The sequence below is a fragment of the Micromys minutus genome (genome assembly GCF_963924665.1).
Source record: "Micromys minutus genome assembly, chromosome: 2".
NCBI classification, from domain to species: domain Eukaryota; kingdom Metazoa; phylum Chordata; class Mammalia; order Rodentia; family Muridae; genus Micromys; species Micromys minutus.
Genome location: NC_137971.1, coordinates 40,744,291 through 40,771,056, shown reverse-complemented (window position 1 = coordinate 40,771,056; position 26,766 = coordinate 40,744,291). Strand labels below are relative to the sequence as shown.

Genomic DNA, 26,766 nt, shown 5'->3' with positions numbered 1-26,766 from the left:
GGAGGTCCGGCCTGCTCCGGAGAGCTGGAGCCCCGCCCATCGCTTGGGGGAGGAGCCTTGAGGTAGCCACGCCCCCGGCCCTGCTTATGAGAGGCTATGAAAGCCCACAGTGGGCTTCCCTGCCCAGGTGAGCAGCGGGCTGTGGGGTGCTTGAAACCCACTTGCAGCCTGCTCTGTGGCCCTGCTGGGGAGGATTCAAAACCGCTTCGGTGAGTACTCACTGCTCGCTGCGTACACGCGCCGAGGCCTGGGAACCGTCCAGAGTCTCCTATGCTGTACCCGGAACCTGATTGTGCCTAGGGAAACCGCGATGGAACTGAAGTTCCTAAAAAGCAGCTAACCACCTCTAGCTGTAGGAGACCACACATTTGCTGGCAGAATTGGGGTCTTGATCCCCCACGGGACACGACGGTCTTTTCTGCAGCATCTGGTTGGCAAACTTCAACCCACTTGCTACCAGGCTTTATAAAGACTTCTTAAGAATGCTTTTGACGTTTTAAATCGCTGAGACAAAAGCATAGTATTTTGTCGCATGTGAAAAGTTAGGGGAAACTTAGATTTCCGTGCTCATTTCCTTATGCATTGACTGTGGCCTCTTTCTCATTACAACTTCTGAGTTGAATAGTTGTCCACAAAGCCAAAACTATACTACTGGCAGGCACTTTACACAAGTTGCCCCATCCTTACCTAACAGCTCGTCGCATGAGAGTTTATGTTCACACGTGAGTAAACTGGCAATGGTACAGTCAGTATTGTGTATTAGGGGAGATAAAAGTGAAAATACCGGTTATGTAAGAAACTACAGGGTCAGCACAATGGTCCAACTGCCCTGGCTGCCAAACCTGTTGACCAAAGTTCAATCTCTAGCACCCACACGATGGAAAGGGAACCCCACAAGTAGACCTGTACACGTGTTCGCTGGTGAACCATGGCATACACCTGCCCACACACATACACACAACATAAATATAAATGTAATAAAGCAACTTTATAAAAGAACCTCCATTAAAAGGAATGTCAATGTGTCTATTGAAGGTTAGTTTAAAAAAAAAAAATGAGTGAAACTTCAAGGGGAAAAGGTTACCAGGAACTTTGTGTGATGGCTATGCCTGCAGGCCTTGCTTACCAGGAACTCTACCTGTGGGGGATTTCTGCCTACCAAAAGGGATCAGAGTTGAAATTAGTCCTGTTCATGGGCTAGTATCCAAGTAACTGTAGAATGAACCACACAGAAGTCCTGAAAACATGGGCCTTGAATTCATCTGAAGAGCACATGTGTTTGCTCTCGTCATCCCTCAGATTGGGTGGTGGGGTTTGTTTCCTTCCAGCCTGCTGACTCTTCACCTGCCCCTGGGAATCATTCTGTGCTTTAGAATTCCAAGTGAGCTGTGTTCAGACGAAGACTAGATCAAGGATAAACGCAAGCCAACTAGGAAGAAGATTCAACATTTCACTGAGATTAAAGATATTTTTAGGGGGCTGGAAAGATGGCTCAGTGGTTAAGAACACTGACTGATCTTCCAGAGGTCATGAGTTCAATTCCCAGCAACCACATGGTGGCTCACAACCATCTATAATGGGATCTGATGCCCTCTTCTGGTGTGTCTGAAGACAGCTACAGTGTACTCACATAAAATAAGTTTAAAAAAAAAAAAGATATCTTTACAAATTCTGTGTATGAGCCAGTCTTGGTAATGTTTGCCCATGCTCCCAGTACTAAGAGAGGTGGCTTTGCCACAGAAGCAGCCTTGGCTGTGTGACAAGTTCCTGACCAACCTGGGTGACATAGTGAGATTCTGTCTCCACATATACATGATATTAATACATAATAATAATAAATACATTTGAAAAAATACAAATGAGTCATTTAAGGTTTGCTCCTCCCCCAGCTTGTTCTCCCTCTCTGTGCAAATGTCTAGCTGCTGAGGAAACACTGCATAAATATCACACAGGATTCAGGGTGACATGATACCCTGATGGACTGAAAAGTTCTAAAGGTTGCCTATCCGGAGACACCATAAGATGTACAGTTTATCTCTGCTCCGGTTTGCATGTTCGTCGCAACCTACTCCGCTGCAAGGCCAAGTGTCCAGACACACACCTGTTTATCTTCCACTGCACGGAGCCTTTAAGGACAGACCGAGCCACATGGAAGGCCTCTAAAACAAACAATGAAGCAAAGGCCTCCGGCACATACATGAAGCATGGCAACTCTTGGTTGCAATTTGTTGGTTTTTAAATGAGGCTCTAACATAAAATGCAATAGAATGATGTGGAACTTGGCTGAACCTGGGGTGAATTGCTTTGTGTATCCAACACAGTTTTTGAAATGGACAACTTCAGGAATTGGTAGGCTGCTTCACTGACCACTCAGCCTGTCCCCCAGCCTTGTTTCTACATGGCCCAGTTCTCCACCTTTCTCATATCACCTGCTGGTTCCTGGTGAGACAGGTCCAGAATTCACCCAAACACTTCTTTGGACAGTTCCAGATTGCTAACTAGTGTAGACCTGGGGTGCTTGAATTTTAAAACTTCTCACTTATTTAGTGTATATGTGGACACATGGATGCCATGCACGTGTGCAGAGGTCAGAGGACAGCTGAGAAGATTCCGTTCTCTCCTTCCATGCCAGTTCTGGAGACTGAACTCAGGTCATGAAGTAACTCTAGTAGTAGTAGTAGCAGCAGCAAGTAACTCAGGTCATCATGCTGATGTGGGGTGTGGGTGGGGCAGGTGCTGCTTTGATTTAAGAGAAAAAACACAGCCTCCCATTTTCTTGTATTTGGCTATGGGAGTTTCCACTCGTTACCCAAAGGATGTTATAATAAGGTTCTTCTACCTCATCTTTCCTCTCTGAATTGCTAGAGATCCCACACAGACAAACCCTTCAAGTCTTTCTAGTATCACAGCCACAGGCATTACTTCATCCTATGTAACTGAGGCAGTATCCTGATGTGTGTGCACAGATGTGTCAAGTAAGAAGGGGACCAGTATTTCCCATTAACAGTACACAGCAAATGCATAGCCCTTCAGTAATACATCAATAGGAATGACATGGATTATCCATCAGAGATTGATAGCCTGTCCTGCTGATAGGATGCTGTTCATGTAATTGATCTAGTTTCCTGTCTGGCTTTCTAGAGAAGGATACATCATTCCAGTCTGGACCATTTGCACTTCTGTAGAGCTTGAGAGTTTATACTGTACAAGTGTAAGCCTTACAGAGAGGGAAGGGGAGGGGGGAGAGAGAGAGAAGGTGGGAGAGAAAGGAGGGGAGGGGGTAGAGAAGAGAAGAGAATGAGAGACAGACTGGCTTCTGTTTGTCGTTTCCACTGACAGCTGTACCTTTTTTTTTACTAGGAAAGTAGGAAGGACATATAAAGGGATAATTATTAGTCATGGCTCTCTAAAGGCACAGAACAGACACACACACACACACACAAGAGAGTTTTTTAGAGTGGTATGATGGTTTGTATATGCTTGGCCCAAAGAGTGGCACTATTTGGTGGTGGGTCTTGTTGGAGTAGGTGTGTCACTGTGCGTGGGTGTGGGCTTTAAGACGCTACTACTAGCTCCTTGGAATGAGTCTTCCACTAACAGCCTTCAGATGAAGACGTAGAACTGTAAGTTTCTAAGTTCCTCCTGCACCATACCCAACTAGATGCTACCCTGCTTCCACCTTGATGATAATGGACTGCACCACTGAACCTGTAAGCCAGCCCCAAATATATGTTGTCCTTTATAAGACTTGTCATGGTCATGGTATCCGCTCACAGCAGTAAAACCCTAACTAAGACAAGTGGCTTCCAGGATGTGGTACAGTTAGTCCAGCAATAGCTGACCATGAATGATATGTCCAAGAATTCAGTAGTTGCTAAGTCCATGAGGCTAGATGTCTTCTCTGGTCTTCAGTATATGCTAGAATCCCAAAAAAGTAGATTCTAATGCCAGTGATGGAAAGGACTTGCTAGCAGGAGTGAGAGCAAGCAGGCAAAGAGAGCAAGCTTCTTCTTCCATGGTCATGATATAGGCTGCCAACATAAGGTATTATTTTCCCACCTCAGAAGATCCAGATTAAAAGTGGGTCTTCCCACTTCAAATGATTAAAACGTCCCTCAAAGGAGTACTCAGCTCCTTCAGTTTTAGTTCATTCTAGATGTAGTCAAGGTGATAACTACGAATTCCTATCACAAGGTGACCCGAGGAAGTGGGTCACACAGGTGTGACATTAGTTTACAGACTCTAAGAAAACATCAGCTATTGACAGCAGCAAGCCAGGCAGTGTGGCTAACATAGGGCTGAGACCACCAATGCCAATCTCCGCCCACCCTATAAACAGTTACTGCTTTTCAGGACTAACTCTAGACAAAGAAAGATACTGATTTCCTTTTATTTTTATGTATTTTAGGAAATATTAGGAAGGTGTGATTTCCAAAGCCAATTATGAAGACATTTGTCATTGGAATTGGTGGGTGAGTGAGTCCTCTGTAAACAGCTGGGAGAAATGCTCCAGATGTCTGGATGGTTTTTCAAGTGGACATGGTAGGGAAAACTGTGGGGAGTCCCAGAGTGCTGCCAGTGAGAAGGGCCAAGGTTTCCCAGGGAAGGCAAAGGTAGGGTCCGCAGTACTTCCATTTGCTGTCTGGACCTGACACTGGAGATGAGGCCTGGTTGGTCGCTCCTTTGGGGGAGGATGATTATTGTTTCTTATGTGGGTGTTCTGGCATGGTGTAAGAAAAAACAATCACTCCCTTCTGTTTTCTACAGACTTCCTTATGTCAGGTCCTCTTTCTCTACCCATAGGGTAACCAGGTATGCTGTTTGGCTAGGCTGGTTTGTGTCTCTCTGGTGTGATAGAGTCTACATATCCCACTGTCACAAGCATTCTAAATTGTGTGGTCACCTGACTGATGTGCAAATGTGACATCAGACAGCTATCGGAAAGATACTGTTTGCCTTGCTACCAGATTGGGCCTGCCATTCTTCCAGTGTGTCTTACTGACAAAACTTTTGAGATACTAAAAATGTAGTTTGAGGAGATGCTCAGTTGTGTAATACAGGACTCAGTTAGGACTCAAACGGGTGTGGGTATAGTTGGGTAGCAGAGCATTTGCCTACATATGGAAGGTCCTGGGTTCTAACCCCAGCATCAGGCAATGAAAAAAAAATAAAAATAAAAAAGGATGCAAAGCAAATGAAGAGTAAGTTGAGCATCACAGTGTGGCCTCATTGTCCAGAGCCAAGGCTGTGTTTGTCACTCTGCAGGACCACCCTTGTCCTGCCCTTCCTGTCACACTCAGTGCCACCCTCCCATAGTAGGCCATCACTGCTCAGTCAGTCATCTAACCTTCCTACACACATCTATCTGATTAATCCTTGTGAAAAAAGACCCCTACTAGAGTTGCACCGTGTTTTCCACTCCAGCAGTAAGCAGTCTTCTGAGCCTTTCTTTCCTCACCAGGGAAATGGGGCTATTAATATCCCCCTGTTCCAGAAGTATTCTCTTCTTGTTTGATTAACTATAAATACTGTTTTTAGCTTCATGTTTAAAAAAAAAAAAAAAAAGAGGAATGCTATACATTTACTGGTAGACAAGGAAGGGAAATGCCTTGTGTAGCTGCTCACTGATCTCTTCCTCAGATCCTAGAGTCAAGTTCTTGAGCTCTTCCCTGGAGCAGGGAGAGCTTGTGGGAGGGAGGTTATGAGCTTGCTGAAGGAAAGGGACTGGATCCTGAGGTGTTTACTGAGCCCTGGGATGGCTGCATTGCAGGCTCCATGCTCTGTGATAAAATTTTCTCCCAGGGAGTACGTTCCCTGCTACGAAGAGTGCTTCCCTCTCTCTGCCTTCTGCTCAGCCAATGGGAAGGGCTCAACTTATTGCTGATTCAATTACATGATCTTAGAGAATAAGTGTAAGAAATGACACATTTTCTTGCCAGATTGCTCAGTCCATAATAAAGTTGTGCCCTTTTAAACAAAAGGTTGGCCTCTTGATTATAAACTTCTGGCATGGTCTATAGACATTTTTCTTAAAGAAGAAAAGGTCACATTTTTGTTATAGAAGGTTCTTAGTGTATAGAGTAACAGCCTATATGTGTATTGTAAGGTGAAATGGACAATCTTATTAATGAATATCTTCTACTTCACAGATATAATACTGTGTTTACATGATAGTTTATATACAATAAGCATTTTGGAGTGTTTGTTGTTTTTATTGTTTGGCAGGATGGCTCGTTTTGGTAGTTTGTAATTCTGTCTGTTTTAAACATAGGCAGGGTCTTAATATGTAGCCCTTGCTGGCCTAGAAGACCAGGATGGCTTAGAACTCACAAAAGATCCACCTGCCTCTGGCTCCTGAGTACTATAATTAAAGCCACCTGCCTCACAACAAGTGCTTTTGATGAATGTATCCCTCTCTAGATAATAAACATCGTGGCGTTGATCTCAGCCAGAACTAATCACAGCTTCTTGCCAACAGATGTACAGTCATGACTTTTATGCTATGTACATTTGGTGTGTGGTGAAATCTTGGGTCTCTGTTCAAGGTGACTTTCAATGCACAAAATAAAACACAGGAATTCAAACAAAATCAACTTATTGATATATAGCCATGAAGTCTTTGCAGGCAAATCTTGGCATCATGGCAGTGTAATTGTTGGGATTCTGTAAACCCTACCCCATAGTTACCTGGCAAGAGCCAGGTATGCTCCACCCACAGTTACCTGGCAACAGCCAGATATACCCCACCCCACAGTTACCTGGCAACAGCCAGGTATACCCCACCCCACAGTTACCTGGCACTATAAAAGGGTCTGCTTGCCCCTCCTCACTCTCTCTTGCCCTCTTACACTCTTACTCTCTCTTGCTGTCCTTCCCTGCCTCTCCTCTCCCCATTCCCTTCCTCCCCCTCTCTCTACATGCTCTCCTGGCTGGCCTCTACTTCTCTACTCTCCCCCCACCTCTACTACCCTCTTAACTCCCTCTATGACCTGAATAAACTCTATTCTATACCATACCCTCATGTGGCTGGTCCCTGGGGGAGGGGGATTCCTGGCAGTTTCTGTGGTTTGAAGGTGTACTATCCAGTCCACTTACCTGTCTTTTGCCTCTCCGTCCTTCTCTTACCGTGAAAACAGGGTATCTCTCAAACCTGTGATTTTACCTGCAAAACAGAACATGATCTGTGGAAATGAGCTTTTCCCATAAGCAGTAAATATTGTTTTAAATATGCCTTTGAAATATAGTTTAAGAATGTTCCATTTTTCCCTGATGTCTTCTTGGACCTCATGATTTCTCTTGGCTCAGAGTGACAAATGGAGGAAAGACAACATTGGCTAAGAACTTGCAGAAGCATCTTCCCAATTGCAGCATAATATCTCAGGATGACTTCTTCAAGGTATCTATAAAGCTTCTTAGACTATTATTGAACACAAACAAAGGTTTAAGGACAAAGTTAATTAAATTACAGCCGAAAGCTTTTTGCGAATAAACTTGGTGCCATAGTGTTACGTGTCCACTAGATGGCACCATCTGTCAGTGACCACCTTTGATCTTGTTCCTCATTTTCCAAAACATTTATTAAAGGCTTATCTTTTTAATTGAATAATTGCATCATTCCTGTCCTCCATATTGTTTTGGTGGATTTTTTTTTATTTTTTCCAGCCGGAGTCTGAGATAGACATAGATGAGAATGGATTTCTGCAGTATGATGGTAAGTATAGTCCCATGTTGAATATTATGAGGCTATAGTCATTTTCTTTTTCAAATCCAAGCAACTTCTCTATTAACATAATGATAAATGTTTAAATAGGGAGAGCAAGAAGGCCCCATGGATAAAAGCACTTGTCACGCAAGCCTGAAGACCTGAGTTTCATTTTCTAGAACCTTTGGAAAGGTGGAAGGAGACACTGATTCCACAAAGTTACCCTCTGGTCTCTACATGTATGCTGTGGCAATGCACACACACATCATACATGTGTGCCCGCACACACACACACACCACACACACGTGCACACATGCACAAACTCTCACACACACAGAGATAATTTAAGTTCTGGATGTTTAAAGGCTACTTTATCCTTTAAGCCTGCCTCTGTAGATTTTTGGTCTCTGTTCAATTATTTAAGTAAATAGAAAGTTCCCCACAATTTTATATTTCAAACTCAAACTGGAATGATGGGCATTTTCCAGAAGCTAGGGCACAGTAAGTTTGCCATCCCTGTGTCTATCCCTGACTGGGACATATGTGGCTAGCCATGCTGAATATTTTGACCCTCACCCACCAGAACATTTCATCTAGAGCAAACTAAGCTTTTATAAGTCTGGCTTCCATTTCTGATAGCCAAGCCCCTAGAAGCATGTTTATTTGTTTGTTTTACTACTTAGAAAATCTTGAAATGTATTATAGACTCACTTCATTCTCTTGACCCAGGCTAATTCTGTTTGGAAGCCAAAGAATTAAATTTACCCAGAAAGCATTTCTTTTCCTGTAGCATAATAGAGATTGTGTTCCTGCTCTTTTATAGGTAACAGCTGTCCTTAGTATGTGTGCAGAGCAACAGAGGAGACTCTCCTAAAATGTCATGTTCTTTATCTTTAACTTTGAGGGTCTGAGGATTCAATGCTGTGCACCAGTTCTTACAAAGTTTCAAACCAAGTCCGTTCCTTGCTGTTCTATGTCAAGTTTCAACCTCAATTCATCGTCCCTTCTCTTCCTTTATTCTAAAAATTAGAGAACATTTTATCAAGAAAGAATGAAAAACAAAGTCAGCAGTCTCAAAGCATCATATGTTCGGATTCATTGGGGAGTTCTCATGAGCTGCTAATAAAAAAGTAATACTTCAATAAAAAATGCTAGAAGAATGTGAATAAGGGCTTCAAAAAAATCAAGCAGATCAGCCTATACACATCAAATAATTGGAAATCACCTTTTCTCCAGATCTGAAGCACACGAGGAATCTTAATAGCCATAACAACCCAAGGTCATGGTCACTACAAAGCAGTCGCCCAGTGCACATTGCATGGAGTTACAGACTAACACAAATATGTCTCTCAGATGCCTTGAAATGTTCCAGCCATGAGCTCATGAGAGGCTATCCTTAGGGGAGAAAAAAACTTTCCTTGTCAATGTGGCCATGTACATTTGAGTCCAGGCAGACTCAACATCTCTTACCACTAAAAGGACAGTTTATAACCTGAGTTAGCAAAGACAGACACTGGACCACTCAAGCCACAGAAGGATGCTGCCTCCACGGCTCTGCAAGCTGAGGTCTGGGATGAAGGTGTGGTCAGGTTGGGTGCCGTTGAGGGCCACAAGAGACAGTCAGGTCTCTGCCACACCCTGGCCTTTGCTGTATTTCCAGGATTTCTCCCTCCCCCTGACATGGCATTCTCTCTCTCTCTCTCTCTCTCTCTCTCTCTCTCTCTCTCTCTGTGTGTGTGTGTGTGTGTGTGTGTAAATATTATAGTGACATCAGTCATATCACAGAAGGTACTTGCTGCTCATTCATGTATTTCCAGATAATATCATAAATATGTGAGTTTGCAAGAGGACACTTTGTAGCTAGTAGAACTAGCAGGAAGAATTCTCTCACTGTATAGTATCTAACCAATTTGAGCGAGAGGGTCTATAGAGCAGGTACCCAACACAGAAGAAGATTCAAATATAGAGATGCTCTACTCAGAGCAAGTACATCTCAGCCCTGTAAATAGAGGACAGGTGTGAAAGCCCCATGGATTTGAAAATGAGGTAATACTTTTGAAGCTACTTGAAATTCTTTTTGTTGTTGTTGTTTGCTTTTCACTCACTTGGTTACTAAGCATTTTTATTAATTATTTTATTTATTTACATTTCAAATGTTGTCCCCCCTTCCAGGTCTCCCTTCCCCAAGTCCCCCATTCCATTGCCCTTGCTCTCCACCCACCCATTCCTACCTCACCTTTCTAGCATCCCCTTCACTGGTACAACAAGCCTCCACAAAGCCAAGTACCTCCCCTCCCATCGATGTCAAATAAGGCAGTCCTCTACTATGCATATAACAGGAGCCATGGACAGACTCATGTGTGCTCTTTTGTTGGTGGTTTAGTTCCTGGGAGCTCTGAGGGGTCTGGTTAGTTGATATTGTTCTTCCTATGGGACTTCAATCTCCTTCAGCTCCTTCAGTCCTTCCCCTAACTCTTCTATTGGGGTCCCCAGGCTCAGTCTAATGGCTGGCTGTAAGAAGTTGCATCTGTCTTAGTTAGATGCTGGCAGAGCCTCTCAGGACAGCCATACCAGGTTCCTGTCTGCAAGCACTTCTTGGTATTAACAATAGTGTTTGGGTTTGATGTCTTCAGATGGAATGGATCCCAAGGTGGGGCAGTCTCTAGGTAGCCTTTCATTCAGGCTCTGCTCCGTTTTTTTGTCTCTGGGTTTCCTTTAGACAGGAAAGATTTTGAGAGATTTTTGAGATGGGTGAATAACCCTATTCTTCAACTGGGGGCAGTATCTATCTACTGGAGAGTCACTTCTGCTTCTATTTCCCTGTTGTTGGTTATTTTGGCTAATGTCATCCCGTTGGGTCCTGGGAGCCTCTTGCATCCCTGGTGTCTGGGACTTTCTAGTGGTTCCTCCAACTCCACTCACACCCCCTCCACTGCTACATATTTCTATTCATTCTCCTAGCCCTTAAGACTTTTCTCCTGTCTCTTACCCTACCTGATCCTGCCCCTCCTTTTTCCCTTTCCCTCCCCCTCCCACCCAGGTTCCTCCCCCCCTCTAACTCCTGTGATTTCTTTGTTGCCCGCTTTGAAGTGGGATTGAAGCATTCATATTTTGGCCTTCCTTCTTCTTAAGCTTTAATATGGTCTGGGAGTTGTATTGTCTGTATCCTGAGCTTTTGCACTAATGTCCACTTATCAGTGACTACATATCATGTATGACCTTTTGGGTTTGAACCTCACTCAGGGTGATATTTTCTAGTTCTATCCATTTGCCTGCAAAATTCATGAAGTCAGACAGGTAGATCAGTGGAATAGAATCGAAGACCCAAAAGTAAACCCACACACCTATGGTCACTTGATCTTTGACAAAGAAGCCAAAAATATACAGTGGAGAAAAAAAAATAAAGCATTTTCAACAAATGGTACTGGTCTAACTGGAGGTCAGCATGTAGAAGAATGCAAATTGATCCATTTTTTATCACCTTGTACAAAGCTCAAGTCCAAGTGGATCAAGGAACTCACATAAAACTAGATGTGCTGAATCTAATAGGAGAGAAAATAGGAAAGAGCCTTGAACACATCGGCACAAGGGAAATGTTCCTGAACAGAACACCAATGGCTCAAGCTCTAAGATCAACAGTTGACAGATGGGACCTCATGAAACTGAATAGCTTCTGTAAGGTAAAGGACAGTATCCATAGGACAAAGTGGCAATGTATAGATTGAGAAAAGATCTTTACCAACCCTATATCCAATGGGGGGCTAATATCCAAAATACACAAAGAACTCAAGAAGTTAAACTACAGGAAACCAAATAACCCAATTAAAAAATGGGGTACAGAGCTAAAAAAAAAAAAAAAAAAAGAATTCTCAACTGAGATATCTCAAACGCCTGAGAAGCACCTTAAAAAATGTTCAACATCCTTGGCCATCAGGGAGATGCAAATCAAAATGACACTGAGATTCTACCTCACACCAATCAGAATGGCCAAGATAAAAAATTCAGGTGACAGCAGATACTGGTGAGGATGTGGAGAAAGAGGAACACTCCTCCGTTGCTGGTGGGATTGCAAGCTGGTACAACCACTCTGGAAATCAGTCTGGTGTTTCCTCAGAAAATTGGACCAGCTATACTACTCTTGATCATATACCCCAAAGATGCTCCAACATAAGGAAACATGTTTCACCAGAGTCATAGCAGCCTTATTTATAATGGTCAGAAGCTGGAAAGGACCCAGATTCCACCAGTGCAAGAATGGACACAGAAAATGTGGTACATTTACACAATGAAGTACTACCCAGCTATTAAAAATGGCTACCTCTCGAGTTTTGCAGATAAATGGAAGAAACTAGAAATTATTTTTCTTATGAAAAGTTTCAAAGATATATAATAGCCAGAGAAGTATAATAAATGCTCGCGAGTTTACTTCCCGGCTTTGTGTGTGACGAGTCCCTTGGCAGTTAGAGTTCCTCTCTACTCTCACCCACTTTAGAAATATGCATTTTTTTGAAGCAAATCTTAAGAATCATAACACCTTGTGTGAAGCAGGCCACATGGGTTCCTTGGACTAAAGGATAAATCACTAAGAAACTTAGAAAACGTTTTTAACTCCCTGTCCTCTTCTCATTTGGGCCGCCTTCATTTAGCCAGGACACAATATAACAAAGAAGGACTGCACAAGAAGACAGCCAGCTGACTGAGGGATGGCATGGGTGTGAGAGCCCCGTGTTTTCTGCTTTCTCCTGTATTGACACCGCTTGGGGTGCTGGAAATGCATGCAACATGAACACCAATGGCCCAAAGAAGTATCAAGAAGCCTACAACCAAAGACCAGGACAGCAGTGGCAGAGAATACAGCATCAATGGCCCAAAGAAGTACCAAGAAGCCTACAGCCAAGGACCAGGACAGCGGTGGCAGAGAATACAGCATCCTTTTGTCCCACTTTAGCTAGGCACAAAAGGAAAGCCTGTAGTGTCCGTGGAGGGCTACGCCCTGAGACCATCACCCACCACCAGCAATATGGATTGACTTAGCCTCCACACCATCAGTCGGAGATTTAGCAGAACCAGACAGTAAACCAAACTTCCAAACTCTGGGTTGCAGAGTCAGAGTGAGACAAGGTATGTGTAGGCTGGCCCTCCATCTTCCTCACCCAGACTGTGTCACCACTGTCATCAGGACACAGTGGAAGGCCGAGCTTCTATTTTCAGGTAGCAGCAATGGAGCTTTTTTCCTATATGAGCCTTTCCCCACTCCAATCCCAGTATCATAAGGAAGCTGAATACACATGTCATTCTGAACCCTTGACACACTTCAGAGCTACTGGCTGCAAAACAAAGATTCAGTAGGGGCCTCAATACACAGTGCCCCATGTCATCAGGACATAGCTGAAAACCAAGTCAGTCAGAGAGGCAGGAAAATATCAACTTGAAAAAGAAAAATGGGAGCCAGTTTACATCTACTGACTGTGCAAACCTGAGTTTGGAAGTTTGGTTCACTGTCTGGCTCTGCTTGATATCCGTGACAACACCACAAAAGTTGTCTGACAAAGATTGTAAAGTGGCTTTGTAAAAGAAAGAAAGAAAGAAAGAATGAATGAATGAATGAATGAATGAATGAATGAATGAATGAAAAGGTAAAAGTTCAACAGTTCAACAAGCTACTGTACATAGACTTAGGACAGGAGAAGAGTTTAAATGTCCCCAAGAAGGAAACAGTAGATGTATAAAAGAAGCCAAGAGCCAGGCGAGGTGAAGCATGCCACCTTTAATCCCAGCACTCGAGAAGCAGAGGCAGGCAGATCTCCAAGTTTAGGCCAGCCTGATCCACAGACCAAGTTCCAGGACTACACAGAAAAAAAATCCTGTCTCAAAGTTAAAAGGAATCAAGAAGAAATTTGGTTACTGAAGAAAGTGTACTAACTGAGACTGTCTGACTCTGCGTGTGCTCAGTGGGACAGTGAACACCAGAGGAAAGGACTAGTAGCTTGAAGACATGGAGGAAATTACTTGGAACAGGAGAACAAGGAAAAGATGGAGTGGTAGCCAGGAGGAGGAGTGTGGACTCGAACCATTGTGAAGGCTTCCAGTTGAGAGATGACATGAACCTGTAGTTTGAGGAATCGAAACAATCCCCACACAAACTAAACTAAATGGATCAAGGAATAATTAGGGGAGACACAGCTTACAAATTGCAAACATGGGAAACAGCAGGACTATAGATCAGGCTGATGTTGAAAAGAAGCCCATATCATGGATACTCTTAGGAGATTTATTTGTAAACTCTGATGGAAATGACGGTTTCCTAGAAGAGGTTACACGTACCAAACTAGTAATGAGGCTATCAGACTTAGTCTTATCTCTCTTAATCAGCCCACACCTAACAACTTTATAGTAGAAACACTTGTGAGGTCATGTGGTCTGATTAGTGGTCCAGGAATGAGGCTGAGAATTTCCATGTCTAACAAGTTGCTGGGCTGCTCTGAATCCCTGTTATTCTGCTCCAGAATCATACCTGTAAGTTCTAGAAGGTAGCGTATTTCAGGGTTTGAAATGACATTTATATCTTATAGCATTTAAAGGGGTTTCATTAAGGATTAGAGAGATGGCTGAGTGGCTAGCCACTGATTGCTCTTCTAGAAGACTGGGGTTCAATTCCCCGCACCTACTTGGCAGCTCACAACTATCTGTAACTTCAGTCCCAGGGGACCCAATAGCTGTCTTCTGACCTCTGTGGGCACTGCATATACATGCCAGCAAAACACCCATAAACATAAAAAAGTTTTAATATATTAAAATATTAAATTTAATATTAAAATATATTTTAATATAATATTAAAAATAGTAGCTACTTTCCAAATACAGTATATTGTGTTAATCTTTAAATGAATCTAGTGTCTATAGATATTTTGTCTTCCAAAATGGGAGTCCTAGGCAGTTGTGAACAACCATGTGGATACTCGGATTAACCTGAGATTCTGGAAGAGGTACTCTTAGCCACTAAGCCATCTCTCCAGTCCTAATTTAATTTTTAATCTTAAGGATCCGACTGGAGTTATAGTTCAGTGGTCAAGTGCTTGCCTAACACCTGGAAAATCCTGGATGCAGGCTTCAGTATCATGCATTTTTAATTTTTCAGTATAGGAAAGGAGTTGATGTGAGAATCCGCCATGAGTTTATGGTAGGTAAGGCTGGAGGGTAGGTGAAAGAACTCAGTGAGGAAAGGCACTTACCACCAAGCCTCACAACCTGAGTTCCATCCCTAGCACCCCCATGGCAGAAGGGCAGAACTGAATCCTTCAAGATGTCCTCTAACCTCCATACATGCACAGTCAATACATCAATGTAAAAAATTATAGCTAGAAGTAGTGGCCTGCTAATCATTGTGATTTATATTTGTACATCACTGTTTTTCCACAATAAAGATGCCTTAGACATACCACTTAAATATATCTCTCTATCAGTGTTTATTGAAGTATTTATTATTAGATACCTTGAAGGAGAAGTAAAAACGCTCCAGAGCCCTGAAGATACTTACTACAAAAAGCCAGCCCCTCTTAACCCCCTCCCCTGAAAAAAATGCTATATTAATCCCATGTGTTTTATGTTTTCCTCAGTGCTTGAAGCACTTAACATGGAAAAAATGATGTCAGCTGTTTCCTGTTGGATGGAAAACCCAGGAAGCTCTGCGGGGCCAGCAGCCTTGGAAAGTGCTCAAGGGGTTCCCATTTTAATTATTGAAGGTTTCCTTCTCTTTAATTATAAGTAAGCCTCCCTGCTGCAATACCAACTTGAAGGAATGTGGAGGTGGAGGAGGGATGTGGGGGTGGGAGGAGGAGGGACCCTGGTGTGGAGGAGGAGGGAGAGCCTTGTGACCTGAATGTGTCATTGTAGGCCTCTGGACGCCATATGGAACAGAAGCTACTTCCTGACCGTTCCATATGAAGAATGTAAGAGGAGGAGGAGGTATGTCTGGAAACTATCTCTGTGCATTGTTATTCCAAAGGTGAAATGCAGGGAAAATGAGGAAAGTACCATTATTGAACATGTCTGAAGCCCTGGGTCAGCTTGTTTCTATAAATGTTTCTCACATTGAGTAGTGTACAGTAACTTCTCTAAGAAAAAGGGCCAGTGTCATCCTGTCAGCACCCCCAGGGTACTTTGATGGCCACATGTGGCCCATGTACCTAAAACACAGGTAAGAAATGAACACCATCACCTTCCCCCCTTAAGGCCTTTTACTTCTCATTCATATCAAAGTACAGGAAAGACAGATGGCATCCTGTCAGTTCCTTGTCCCTCAACCAGTCATACATTCTGCTCTAACTTCAGGGAACAGCAGCTAGATAGGAGAGTAAGCCAGCCTGTCAGTAGCTCCCTCCTTATTTCATCTTGTACTTATCCCATAATTCCTTTATAACACATAAGAAGCAGAGAAAAGATAATTATGAGATAGTGAATTGCAGACTTATGGTTTGGTTTGGTTTGAAACTAAATCCATGTTGCTGCCTTTCTCACTACAACCAAGTCTAAATCAAGTAATCGGAATTCCTCTTTAGACTTAACCCTGAAGGATTTCATTCTCTTGACCAATGATCTATTTACTTTGTCAGTCATAACCTATATCCTGTATGTTTTTCCAGTACCAGAGTATATGAGCCTCCAGACCCTCCAGGGTACTTCGATGGCCACGTGTGGCCCATGTACCTAAAGCACAGGCAGGAGATGAACTCCATCACCTGGGACATTGGTAAGTATCTTTCTCCCCTTTAAGGCCTTAGCTTCTTATTTTTACATCAAAGTACAAAAATGACTACTTGGAAAACACATTTCTTAGGGGTTTTTAAAGAGGTGCCCAGGTGCTCAGTGGGTTCCCCTCTTCTGCCACTGGTTCTTGCTGGTTTCTTTTCCAACTGGCAGTTTTTGTCAAGCTTGTCAGATTCCAAATGATCATTCATTGAACTGTCTGAGCCTGAAAGTGGCCCAGGGTGATGAAAGGCAAACAAAACAGACAGGCTCTGCTCTCCCCAGCTGAGATGTCATGGCAGAAGGCTATTAAAAGTGTGAGCGTTCCAAACAAGTCTTTTCCCCAGGTAAGCACTGACATTAGGTAGATGGCAGACTCTTCACTTCCTTGAGAAAGCTCCTTGTAACCAGACTCATGAATTTAGCTGGGCTGAGGTGGGGGGAGTTAGGTCTGGGGGAATGACTATCATCTAGACCATAGGAAGAACTTAGAAAAGGCCTAGGAACAGAAAGCCATGTGTAATACCTGAAAGAGGCTGTTGTGTTTGCAGTAGAGAAAAATAAGGAAAGGATGTGCTGCTGCTGCTACTGATACAGGCAAGGGCCAGGCCCTCTGATGCCACTAGGATATCCAAAGAGAATCAGGAAGCTCTCTGGAGAAGCTTGAAACATGGTCATGGTTGGCACATACTCTTTTCAGTAAGATCACTGGAGCAGGAAGGTGGCAAAGATGATGGGCACCCCAGGAACCAGCAGGTGTTATTCTGGGGGAGAAAACATGAAGGGGTTATATATGGGAGGAAGGACTACATATACGTTTTGGAGGAAATAAGATTGAGGTTCCTTCCAGACAATGTACCGATTTGGAAGCAATATGAAAACTTGGGCCTGGGCTAAGACACTATCCCTAGAATAGAGTGCTATGTAGAGATGGTGGCATGTGTCTCTTGGACAGGGCAGAGGAATCTGACTGGAATCAGACTGGCATAGTTCGTTCAGAACAGGGACTCATTCATAGGGAAGGGAGCCTGTGGGCCTCCAGGAAAGACAGCCTTGTTCTGATATGTGCAGAAAAGACACGGAGTCCTTCTCAGCGCTCTTTCTGGGTTATGCCTGTGCTAGAGAGGAGGAACATCCTCTTATGCCCTGGGTGTCCTCTATCTAACTGCAAGTCTACCTTTGTCCTTGCCCTGTGTCCTAGTTAATGTCAGCTGTCAACCTCACAATAGTCTTCTGAGGGAGGCTCAGTTCAATTACTGCCTGGAGCATATCCACCAGTGGTCACATGTGTGGCAGATTGACTTGACTAAAGATTGGTATGGAAGGGACTTGTTCATTGTGAGCTTGTGACCCTAAGCAGGTGGGCCTGGGTTGTATAGGAAATCTAGCCAGAGAGCAAGTCCATGAGCAGCAGCGTTCCTCTATGGAAGTTTCTGTTGCGTGTACCTTAATTTCCTGTCCTGACTTTCCTTGTGATCTAGAAGCATAATAAATAAATAAGCCAAATAAACCATTTCTTCCCCAAGCTGTTTTTGGTTAGAGAGTTTTATCACAACAAAATTCAGACACTGCAGCCAGTCCATAGTTTTCGTCTTTGGGGAATAAAAATCTAAACAGATACCAGAGCACAGCCTTCTCCAAAACAAAAGGCTGTTCCTTCCCTCGCTGCTAGCCATTTACACTTCCTGACAGGTCAGTTCTCTCCAGACCCCCTTATGCTTGCTTTATTATGAATAGAAGGTCCGTTTTTCTTTAACCTGGGTAACTTCTTTTTCTTCAAACGTGTCCGTGCGAGTTTTATTAAAGACATGTATCTTCTGGTCTCAGTAGAGTCTAGGCTGATACAGTTTTAAAGCGTCACAGATGATCCCAGTTGGGGAACTGCTCTGGGCCTCCTGACATGCTATTGTGTGAGTGTCAGGCACCAAGGATAAACCAAGAAAACTGTCTCATGTCTGGCTTAGTGAGTTTATTGGAGTTACAGACAGGATTGTGGTGACTCAGAGACAGTTGCATCACCAAAAGGCCTACCTCACCATGGTAATGCCTCACAAAAGTAGCATCCCTGATGCTGACTCTATAGCCTTCTGGCTGCTCTGGGCATGTGAGAGTCTTCTGTCCCCAGCAGTTGTTACTGCTAATGCAACCTCTGGAAGGGTCATTGTGAATCTAACTCTCAGGAGTTCAATAAACAAATAGGTTCATTTACCTTGGAGTCTTATGAGCCTCGTTTCTCTCTCTAGGAGGGAGTGTTCCAAAGCAGAAGAAATAGGGACACAGTGTGTGCCATATACACAATACATAACCTCTCTCTTTGCTTTTCATTCTTTCCTTCCCTCCCTCCTTCCTCAGGCCATAGTCCTGGGTTCTTTGATGAAAGCTATTGGTGTTTTAAATAGATGCCAAAGCATCCTTTACTCTAAGCCTGTCAACGTATGAACTGCTGTTTCTCACTTTTCAGTTTACCTGGATGGAACAAGGTCTGAAGAGGACCTCTTCTCTCAAGTGTATGAAGATGTCAAGCAGGAGTTAGAGAAGCAAAATGGTAAATGTTGTTCTATCACATTGTGCAGTGGAGGAAAGAGGATAGTAACACCAGTTGATTTCACACTAAGAATGGTGTGAACAAATTTCACAAGGATTCATTCATCCTTTGCTTAAAACCCAGCGTCAGAGATTCAGTGCCTGGCTGGATCTTGATCCTTTTGTTTGTCAGACAGCTTTAGGTTTGGAAATATTTCTCTTTGTTACATCTCTTAGTAGTTTGAATGTTACTTAAACTCCTAGCAGGAGACTGACCATATGGGCCTATAATGCTGACTCTGGTATATTTGGAACTCCCCCTTTACTTTATTCTCTTAAATATTTTCACAATGTTTCTGTTTTGCAAATACAGTGTTTCTGAAAGATGTAGAAAACCACCTAAATCTGGCTCCAGTAAAAAGAAAATCCAGAGATGTCAATGACTCTAGGCCCAACTGGAGTGAGAAGCTAGAGCTTTGTCCTCAGGGCTTCGGTACAGTTCAGTTTGGATTTCTTTTGAAATCAGGCTGTCTGCATTCATTGTGAAATGATATTTTCCCTTTGCACACCTGCTGTTAGTGGATAAACGGGATCTGCATGTTCTTGCGTTATTTTTCCTACTTCCTCGCTTAAAAATGATTTATTTTATACAGGGTTGTTTTGTGGTGCTGAGGATTAAATCCTTCATGCTTCTGCTTGGCATCACTAGGCTGCATACCAGCTTTCAACAGCTTTGTGGTTTGGTTTGTTTGTTGTGCTGGTTGTTGTTTTTTCAAGACAGGACTTCTCTGTATATCTCTGGCCATCCTGGAACTCAATCTGTAGACCGTACTGGCTTCTAACTCAGAGATAGACCTGCCTCTGCCACCTAAGTGCTGGGATTACAAGTATGTACCACCACTGCCTGGCAGCCTTCAACAGTGTTTTAAAAAAATAGTTTTCTAACTTAACTCAGCTAAAATGATCCAGGGAAGATTTTTGCATTGATACTTCTTGGATCACATGACTTGCTAAACTATTACTATGGCCAGAGAGATGGTATGTGATTGGCCAGAACTTAATCATGTACTCCATCATGGTTGAAGACCCCCCAGGTGAGACCTGGTTTTTAAACCATTTTTATGGAGAAAACAGGTCAGGAAAAGTTTAAAGAACCCAGAAGAAGAAAGAAAGAATACTGTGTTGGGAGGACAAATCTCTAGCTCTAACTGCTGCTACATTTGAATCATAAGAATTAAAATGGGAGCTAGAAATGACTCAGCAGCTAAGAACACTTGCTGCTCTCCACGAGGACTACAGTTGAGTTTCCTACTTACAACTGCCAGGAAATCTGACACCTTTTTCTGGCCATTGGTAACAACTCTTCTGTATCTGTATCCGATGCCTTTCATGAGCACATGAGCACACACACACACAAATAAAAAAAATATTTTTTTTTAAGTAAGGGTCTCACTATGTAGCCTTGACTAGCCTGGAACTATGTAGAACAGGCTGGCCTTGAACTCACAGAAATCCAACCTGCTTCTGATGCCCTGGTGCTGGGATTAAAGGCATGTGTCACCCACACCCAGTGTAATAAAAATAAATTGTAAAGAAGCAATTAGAATGATTCCTGTGCTAAGGTGGTGGTGCATGCCTGTGGTACAGCACTAAGTTTAGATGAGGCATGTGTTCAAAGATGACTTCAGCTGCAGAGTGACACCCTGTCTCAGAGCAAGGAAAAGACTGGTGGCTAACACAGATAAAATGTTACGGAAAGCATGTAGCAAGGGTTAGGTTGAGAAAAACTCAGTCAGAATTCCCTTGTCTCTCTGAGCAGTTCCTCTCTGACTAGCCAGCCAAATCCCCTGGGCAGCCCATTGACCCTGACGATTGCTGACTGCAAGGTCAGTCCTTCACACCAGCAGGAAGCCCTTTGAGGAAATTTTAGGACCATGTTAAATTTTCTTCTTAAAAATAGAACTAGTAATTCTAACCAAGTCCTCCATCCCACCCCCACCACCCCATCCCTCCCTTCTCCCCTGTACCATCTGTTACTCTGAAGGAGGCGGGCTTCCCATAATGCAGCCCAGGACTGTTCAGCTTTCATAAATGATAACTTTGAACAAGAGCTACTCATCTAAAAGAGACCAGATCCTCTTCCTGCCCCAGTGAGAGGCCTCGGAGGCTTTTAAGTTCCTGGATACCAGTATGTGTCTTCTCAGTAATAGCCAAGACGTAGACCTAATTCCCTACTAGTGACTAAATGATATATTGAAATTTGGCCTTAGTATCTGTCTAACAATAAAGACAGTGGAAACTCTAGTCTTGTTCCTCAGATGCATTAGTCCCCATGCTACCTCAGGTCCTTTTTTATCTGCCACAGGGCCAAGAAGAGCTGGCATGCAGCAGCATGCCCACAGGATAGGACCAGGCCATGTATGGGACCTTCTCTGTCTGTCTGTCTGTCTCTGTGTGTGTGTGTGTCTGTCTGTCTGTCTGTCTGTCTCTCTCTCTCTCTCTCTCTCTCTCTCTCTCTCTCTCTCTCTCTCTCACACACACACACACACACACACACACACACACACACATACACATACACACACACCTTCCTTGCCTGCATCTAGACTCTAGATTCTAGAAGTAGATGAGAAGTGTTCTCTTCAAGTCTATCTTGTTTCTGTTCTGGATAATGGGTAAAATAATAACAGAAATACTAAAAGATACAAGACTTGGAAGCAGATTCACTTTTCCTGCCCCCAAGATTTATGGTAGTCTTCTGTTACACTTGGATAAGTTACCGTGCTATTTATAGTAATCTAGTACCTTTCCGAGTTCTTCCAGCCAGAAGCATCCTCAGCATAGCCTGTTTTAGCCCTGAGCCTCAGCTAGCCAGGGCGGCCTTTCTAATGTGTCAAATGTTGATGCTTCTGGGTTGTTTGACTTTGCACAACTCTGTTCAGCAAATTCTTCATTGTGAGAATATGTAGTCATAATCATGACAAGGTAATAAAACTGATAGATTTTATCTATCTGTTAAATAAATATAGATGATTGAATCTAATTATTAGAGTCATGAATAACCCAGAAAAGGAAGGCTATATAAAGCTGTACATGCAGTGTGGTCCTAATTCAAAACTAAAGCTTGAAGCAAAATGTAATCATTACCTAATTTTGCTGTAACAAACAATGCAATCTTGACACCAGGAATGTCCAAGATCCTTTTAAAGGTTTTACTTCCACTTCATTATAAAAACACATTGACTGTAAGCATTTTATGGAAAATCAAAAGGGAAGAAATCATAACTATGTTCACATCAATCCCTGTCTTACAAGATGCTGTGAGCACACTTGGAATCCAGTCATGATTTCTGGGCTTTGGTGTTCTTTTTTACGCAGCTTTGTAGAGGGTATTATATAATAAGGCTAAGTGTCACTACCATTCGAAGATCAAAGGCTGAGTTATTTTTTATACACAAGGGTGAAATCTAAAACCTAGTGTTGATATTTTAGTTAGAACCAAGATGTCCCAGAATGGATACCAGATAGAAAGATAAGAAATGGAAAAATGGAATTTTCATTATCCAGTACTTGTATTTTCCTATACTGAATTTGGAATATAATTTCTACATAGCAAGCCATATTACTGTAACTATCTGCCATAATAGCCCCAGGGCACATGACAGTATTTAGCCACTTACTAATTGTTTTGGATACTTGCTGCTGTTACTATTGATACTTACCTCCTGCCCCCCAAAAAAATCTATGTGTGTTGGAGTCTTAGTGTTACCATTACAGTAATTAAACACCATGAGCAGAAGCAACTTGGAGAGGAAAGGATTTATTTCAATCATAGTTACATATAACAGTTCATCATCAAAAGAAGTGAGGGTAGGGACTTGGATACAGGAGCTCACTGCCGTGCTCATTGCGGTTGCTAGACCTGCTTACTTCCAGAACTTGGGACCACCAGCCCAGGAATGGCCCCACCCACAATGGGCTGGGCCCTGTCCCATCAATCACTAGCTAAGAAATGCCATACTGCCTGCAGCCTGACCTTATAGAGTCATTCTCAATTGAGGTTTTTCTCCTTTCAGGTAACTAGCTTCTGTCTAGTTGACATAAAACTAGTCAGCACGCAGTGCTTGCCCAACATACATGGGATGTATGCATGTGTGGGGGGGTGCCTTTCTCTGTATCTGTCTCTGATTCTTTCCCTGACACAAGCACACACACACACTCACGAGTGCGCGTGCACACACACACATTCACACACACGCTCCTTTTTTTCTCACTTCCTCTCTCTCTCTCTCTATTTGTCTGTCTCTCTCTATCTTTCCCCCACCCCCGACACACACACACACACACACACACACACACACACACACACACCACATAGTGCATACTATTGGTTTTCATTTTGAATTACATCCTTGGAATAAGTTCTCCGAAGCAATATTTGTTTGGTCAGGGAGCTCAGTCATTTTGACATTTCACTTACTTCAGTAATTAAATATTTTACCTGAAGAAGTATTTTTCTCTGGCAAAACTGAATAAGAATGTATCAGGGGCTGTTTCCAGTGATGAGTGGTGGCCAAAGCTGGCCAAGGAAGGACAGCTTCAAGGAACCTTTCTCTCTCTAGAAAAGCAGACCCCGACTGCCTCAGACATGGTGTCCATGTCCCGCATCTTGGTTGCAGTGGTGAAAATGTGCAATGTGCTAAAGAATGGGACTTACTTAATGAAAATATTATGCTTCTGTCAAAACGATGGAGTCAGTTAAAACAAGCAGTTGCAAAAATGGTTCAGCAGTGCTGCACTTACGTGGAGATCACAGACCTCCCAGTGAAGCTTCGACTGATTGATACTTTACGGATGGTTACAGAAGGAAAGATTTACACTGAAATTGAGTGTGCTCTACTGACTAAAACGTTAGCAACTATAAAAGAGCAATATGGTGATGTGAAAGAGGCTGCCTCTATCCTTCAAGAGTCTGAGACCCAGCAACTGACGTTTTCAGCTCTACAGAAGAAGGCAAAAAAGGATAGAAAGACTTGAAGAACAGAGTCATGGAGCATGACATCAGAATTATGGCCAAGTACTACACTCGGATAACAATGAAAGGGATGGCACAGCTTCTGGACCTCTCTGTACATGAGTCCAAGGCTTTCCTCTCAAATCTTGTCATTAACAAAGGCCATCTTTGCTAAAGTAGACAGGTTGACTGGAGTCATCAACTTCTAGAGACCCAAAGATCCAAATAATTTATTAAATGACTGGTCTCAGAAACTGTACTTGCTGATGTCTCTGGTTAACAAAACAACATGCCTCATAGCCAAAGACATGATATATAATCTACAGTGAGGATCTGGATGCATTTAGAAGACTCAAAATTTGAGGTCATTGGGGGGGGGGGGGGGGAGACTGTTTTCATGGTGTATGTGTTGTTTTTTCTTACTCTCCGGTCTTTTTTCTAAAACTTTAACTAAAGTGGTCAATGTGTTTAAGCCCCTCTGCCTTTTCCATCTTGGTTTCATGTTAACTCTTCTTTGCAATTGGTACAAAACATTTTTCCAGTGTAAAGACAGAAAGTTTGTGTCTCAGCTCTCTGAGTGTGTTCGTACTATTTGTTTTATTCACCTGACAACACATGACAATAATAAAAACAGGATGTGTGTGGTAGCTTAGAAGCTGCCTCTGCTTGGAGAGGTGTTGACTAACAAGTGTTTATAAATAATTGTGTCATAAAGAGCTATTGATGACTTACTAGAATACATACATACATACATACATATATATATATATATACATATATATATATATATATATATATATATATATATATATATATATATAGAGAGAGAGAGAGAGAGAGAGAGAGAGAGAGAGAGAGAGAGAGAGAGAGACCATGCAAGGAAAAAAAATGGCTGTATCAGGTTTTTCCTTGAATTTCCAAAATTTCAGCTAAGCTTCCTTTATTATTCCGATTCACTCAATGGATTGAAGGTTGTAATACATCTTTCCTACACCCAGATAACACTCAGAAGCTGCTGTAACCACACTAAGACATTGGGCATCTCCATTATTTGCTGATTATATACATATATATCACAAACTGGGCCAGTCCCAGCACCCACAACCCTCTCTCTTCACCCTCAAACTCCCACGGAGCCTTTCATCCCAGGACATCTGACTTTCATGTGGTTTTCTCTGCTGACTTTGCTTGTTAACTTCTGTGGTCATTGCTGTCATTTCTGTCACACGGAGTTTAATTGGGGTTGAGTGTGCATATACAGGGAGTATTTAGCAGAGCATAGACAACTTACCAGTGGCTGCACCACTGCAGGAAATACCACCCTCTCCCTGATGCTATTAGCTGCAAATGGTTCCTCAGGAGGAGTGAGACCTCAGGAGGCCCTCCTTATCATGCTAGGGTGCTGGGGGGGGGGGGCCATAATGGGCAGGTACTGTGCCTGAAATCACAGCTGCAGTGAGTTCACTGGTACAACAGCCATTTCACGTACAAAAACTAGTGTTCCACATCCCTCCCCATATTCTGGCTCTTCGGTTCCATCTGCTTGCTCTTCTACAGTGTTCTCCGAGCCTTGGGAGGCAGGGTAGTGCTCTCTCTATATGTCCTGGTTGTGGCTGAGCACTGAACATTTGCTTATTCTCAGCACCTGCATCCATTATGAGTCCTCATTAAAACAACAGGATTTGATTCCGTGTTGTTCTTTGTGGACTAAGCAGAATTTTTGCCTCAGAAATCCTTGCAATCTTAACATTCTTGGGATTGCAGTTTGGGGTGTGAAGATCTTAGTGAAGTAAGATTTGCAGTTCTCATACTTTTCTCTTTATTTCTAAGGTTTGTGATGACGCCACCCTGATGGAGTGCAGCGAGTCTTTCCAGGATGGATTTGGGAACTTGAAGGATGTTCTGAGGAACATTAATAGGGATGCAGTGTGTCCTACAGGACAGTGACAGCTCATCTGTATGTTCGTTTCTGTCACACTTTCCCCAACATACAGAGCCGTGAGTGCCCATGCCATTGGGCAGGAGCCTCTCAAGAAAGCAAGAATGGCTTGATGTCACTCTGCAGGAGGCATAGCACAGTTCATACACAAAGGCTCAAATCCTCTATAGGAACAAAAGCCAGCATTTCCTGACTGTTGCCCAGCACAAGGAAAACCCTTGCCGTCTACGCCAACAATGTGTGCTGTGCTGCGTATGTTTCTGCATTCGTGTGTATAGTTGTGTGTGCAAGTTTGTATGCATAGTTATGTATACATCTACTCACGTACTACAAAATGAACCTTGTATACTACACAGCATGTTTTTTCCAGTTTTTGTTTTGCTCATACTGATTATAATATATAATTTGAAAGATGGTCTCAAAGCAGTGCACCCCCTCCCCCCTCAACGATTAGCATTACCCAAAGTAATGGTGTCATTTGACTGAGTCAGCAGTTTACTGCAGCGTCTGCAGACTTGGTGCTTATAGCCATAGGTTTTCTTGTATCTGTTGAATACTGTGTGTCTCTGTGAGATTTTTCTTTACACCCATAGAAGTTTTTGGTATGTTTTACTTGGTTTTCTGAAATGAATACTCTGAAGTACAGAATCATATAGTTTATTCAATCATATACAAAACCAGGGCCTTTCTTTGAGAAGCACAGGCAGGAGATGTGAATTGGGGAATTTCTTAGTGCCTCTTTCAATGTGGGAATTAAAATTATGAATTCATGTAGAGCAATCCTAATTCAAGTATGAAGATTGTTTATTAATAATAAAAATAATTGCCCCTGATCTTTTCAA

The 26,766-nt window shown here is 42.8% G+C and overlaps 1 protein-coding gene across 3 annotated transcripts; it reads left to right on the top strand.

Annotated features, from left to right (window-relative positions):
- The first annotated feature begins 72 nt into the window (after positions 1-72).
- Positions 73-26,766, top strand: NMRK1 (nicotinamide riboside kinase 1). Of its 3 annotated transcripts, XM_080910961.1 has the most exons (10): positions 81-209; positions 4,409-4,472; positions 7,306-7,396; positions 7,663-7,711; positions 15,320-15,467; positions 15,597-15,668; positions 16,346-16,452; positions 18,910-18,993; positions 19,345-19,464; positions 25,816-26,766. In XM_080910961.1, the coding sequence occupies exons 2-10, from the start codon at positions 4,444-4,446 to the stop codon at positions 25,821-25,823; spliced, it is 708 nt and encodes a 235-aa protein (XP_080767087.1). In that variant the 5' UTR covers positions 81-209; positions 4,409-4,443; the 3' UTR covers positions 25,824-26,766. The 3 variants fall into 3 exon arrangements, with proteins under 3 accessions (XP_080767086.1, XP_080767088.1, XP_080767087.1); XM_080910960.1 differs by lacking the exon at positions 4,409-4,472 and having other exon boundaries at positions 73-209; XM_080910962.1 differs by lacking the exons at positions 4,409-4,472; positions 19,345-19,464 and having other exon boundaries at positions 73-209.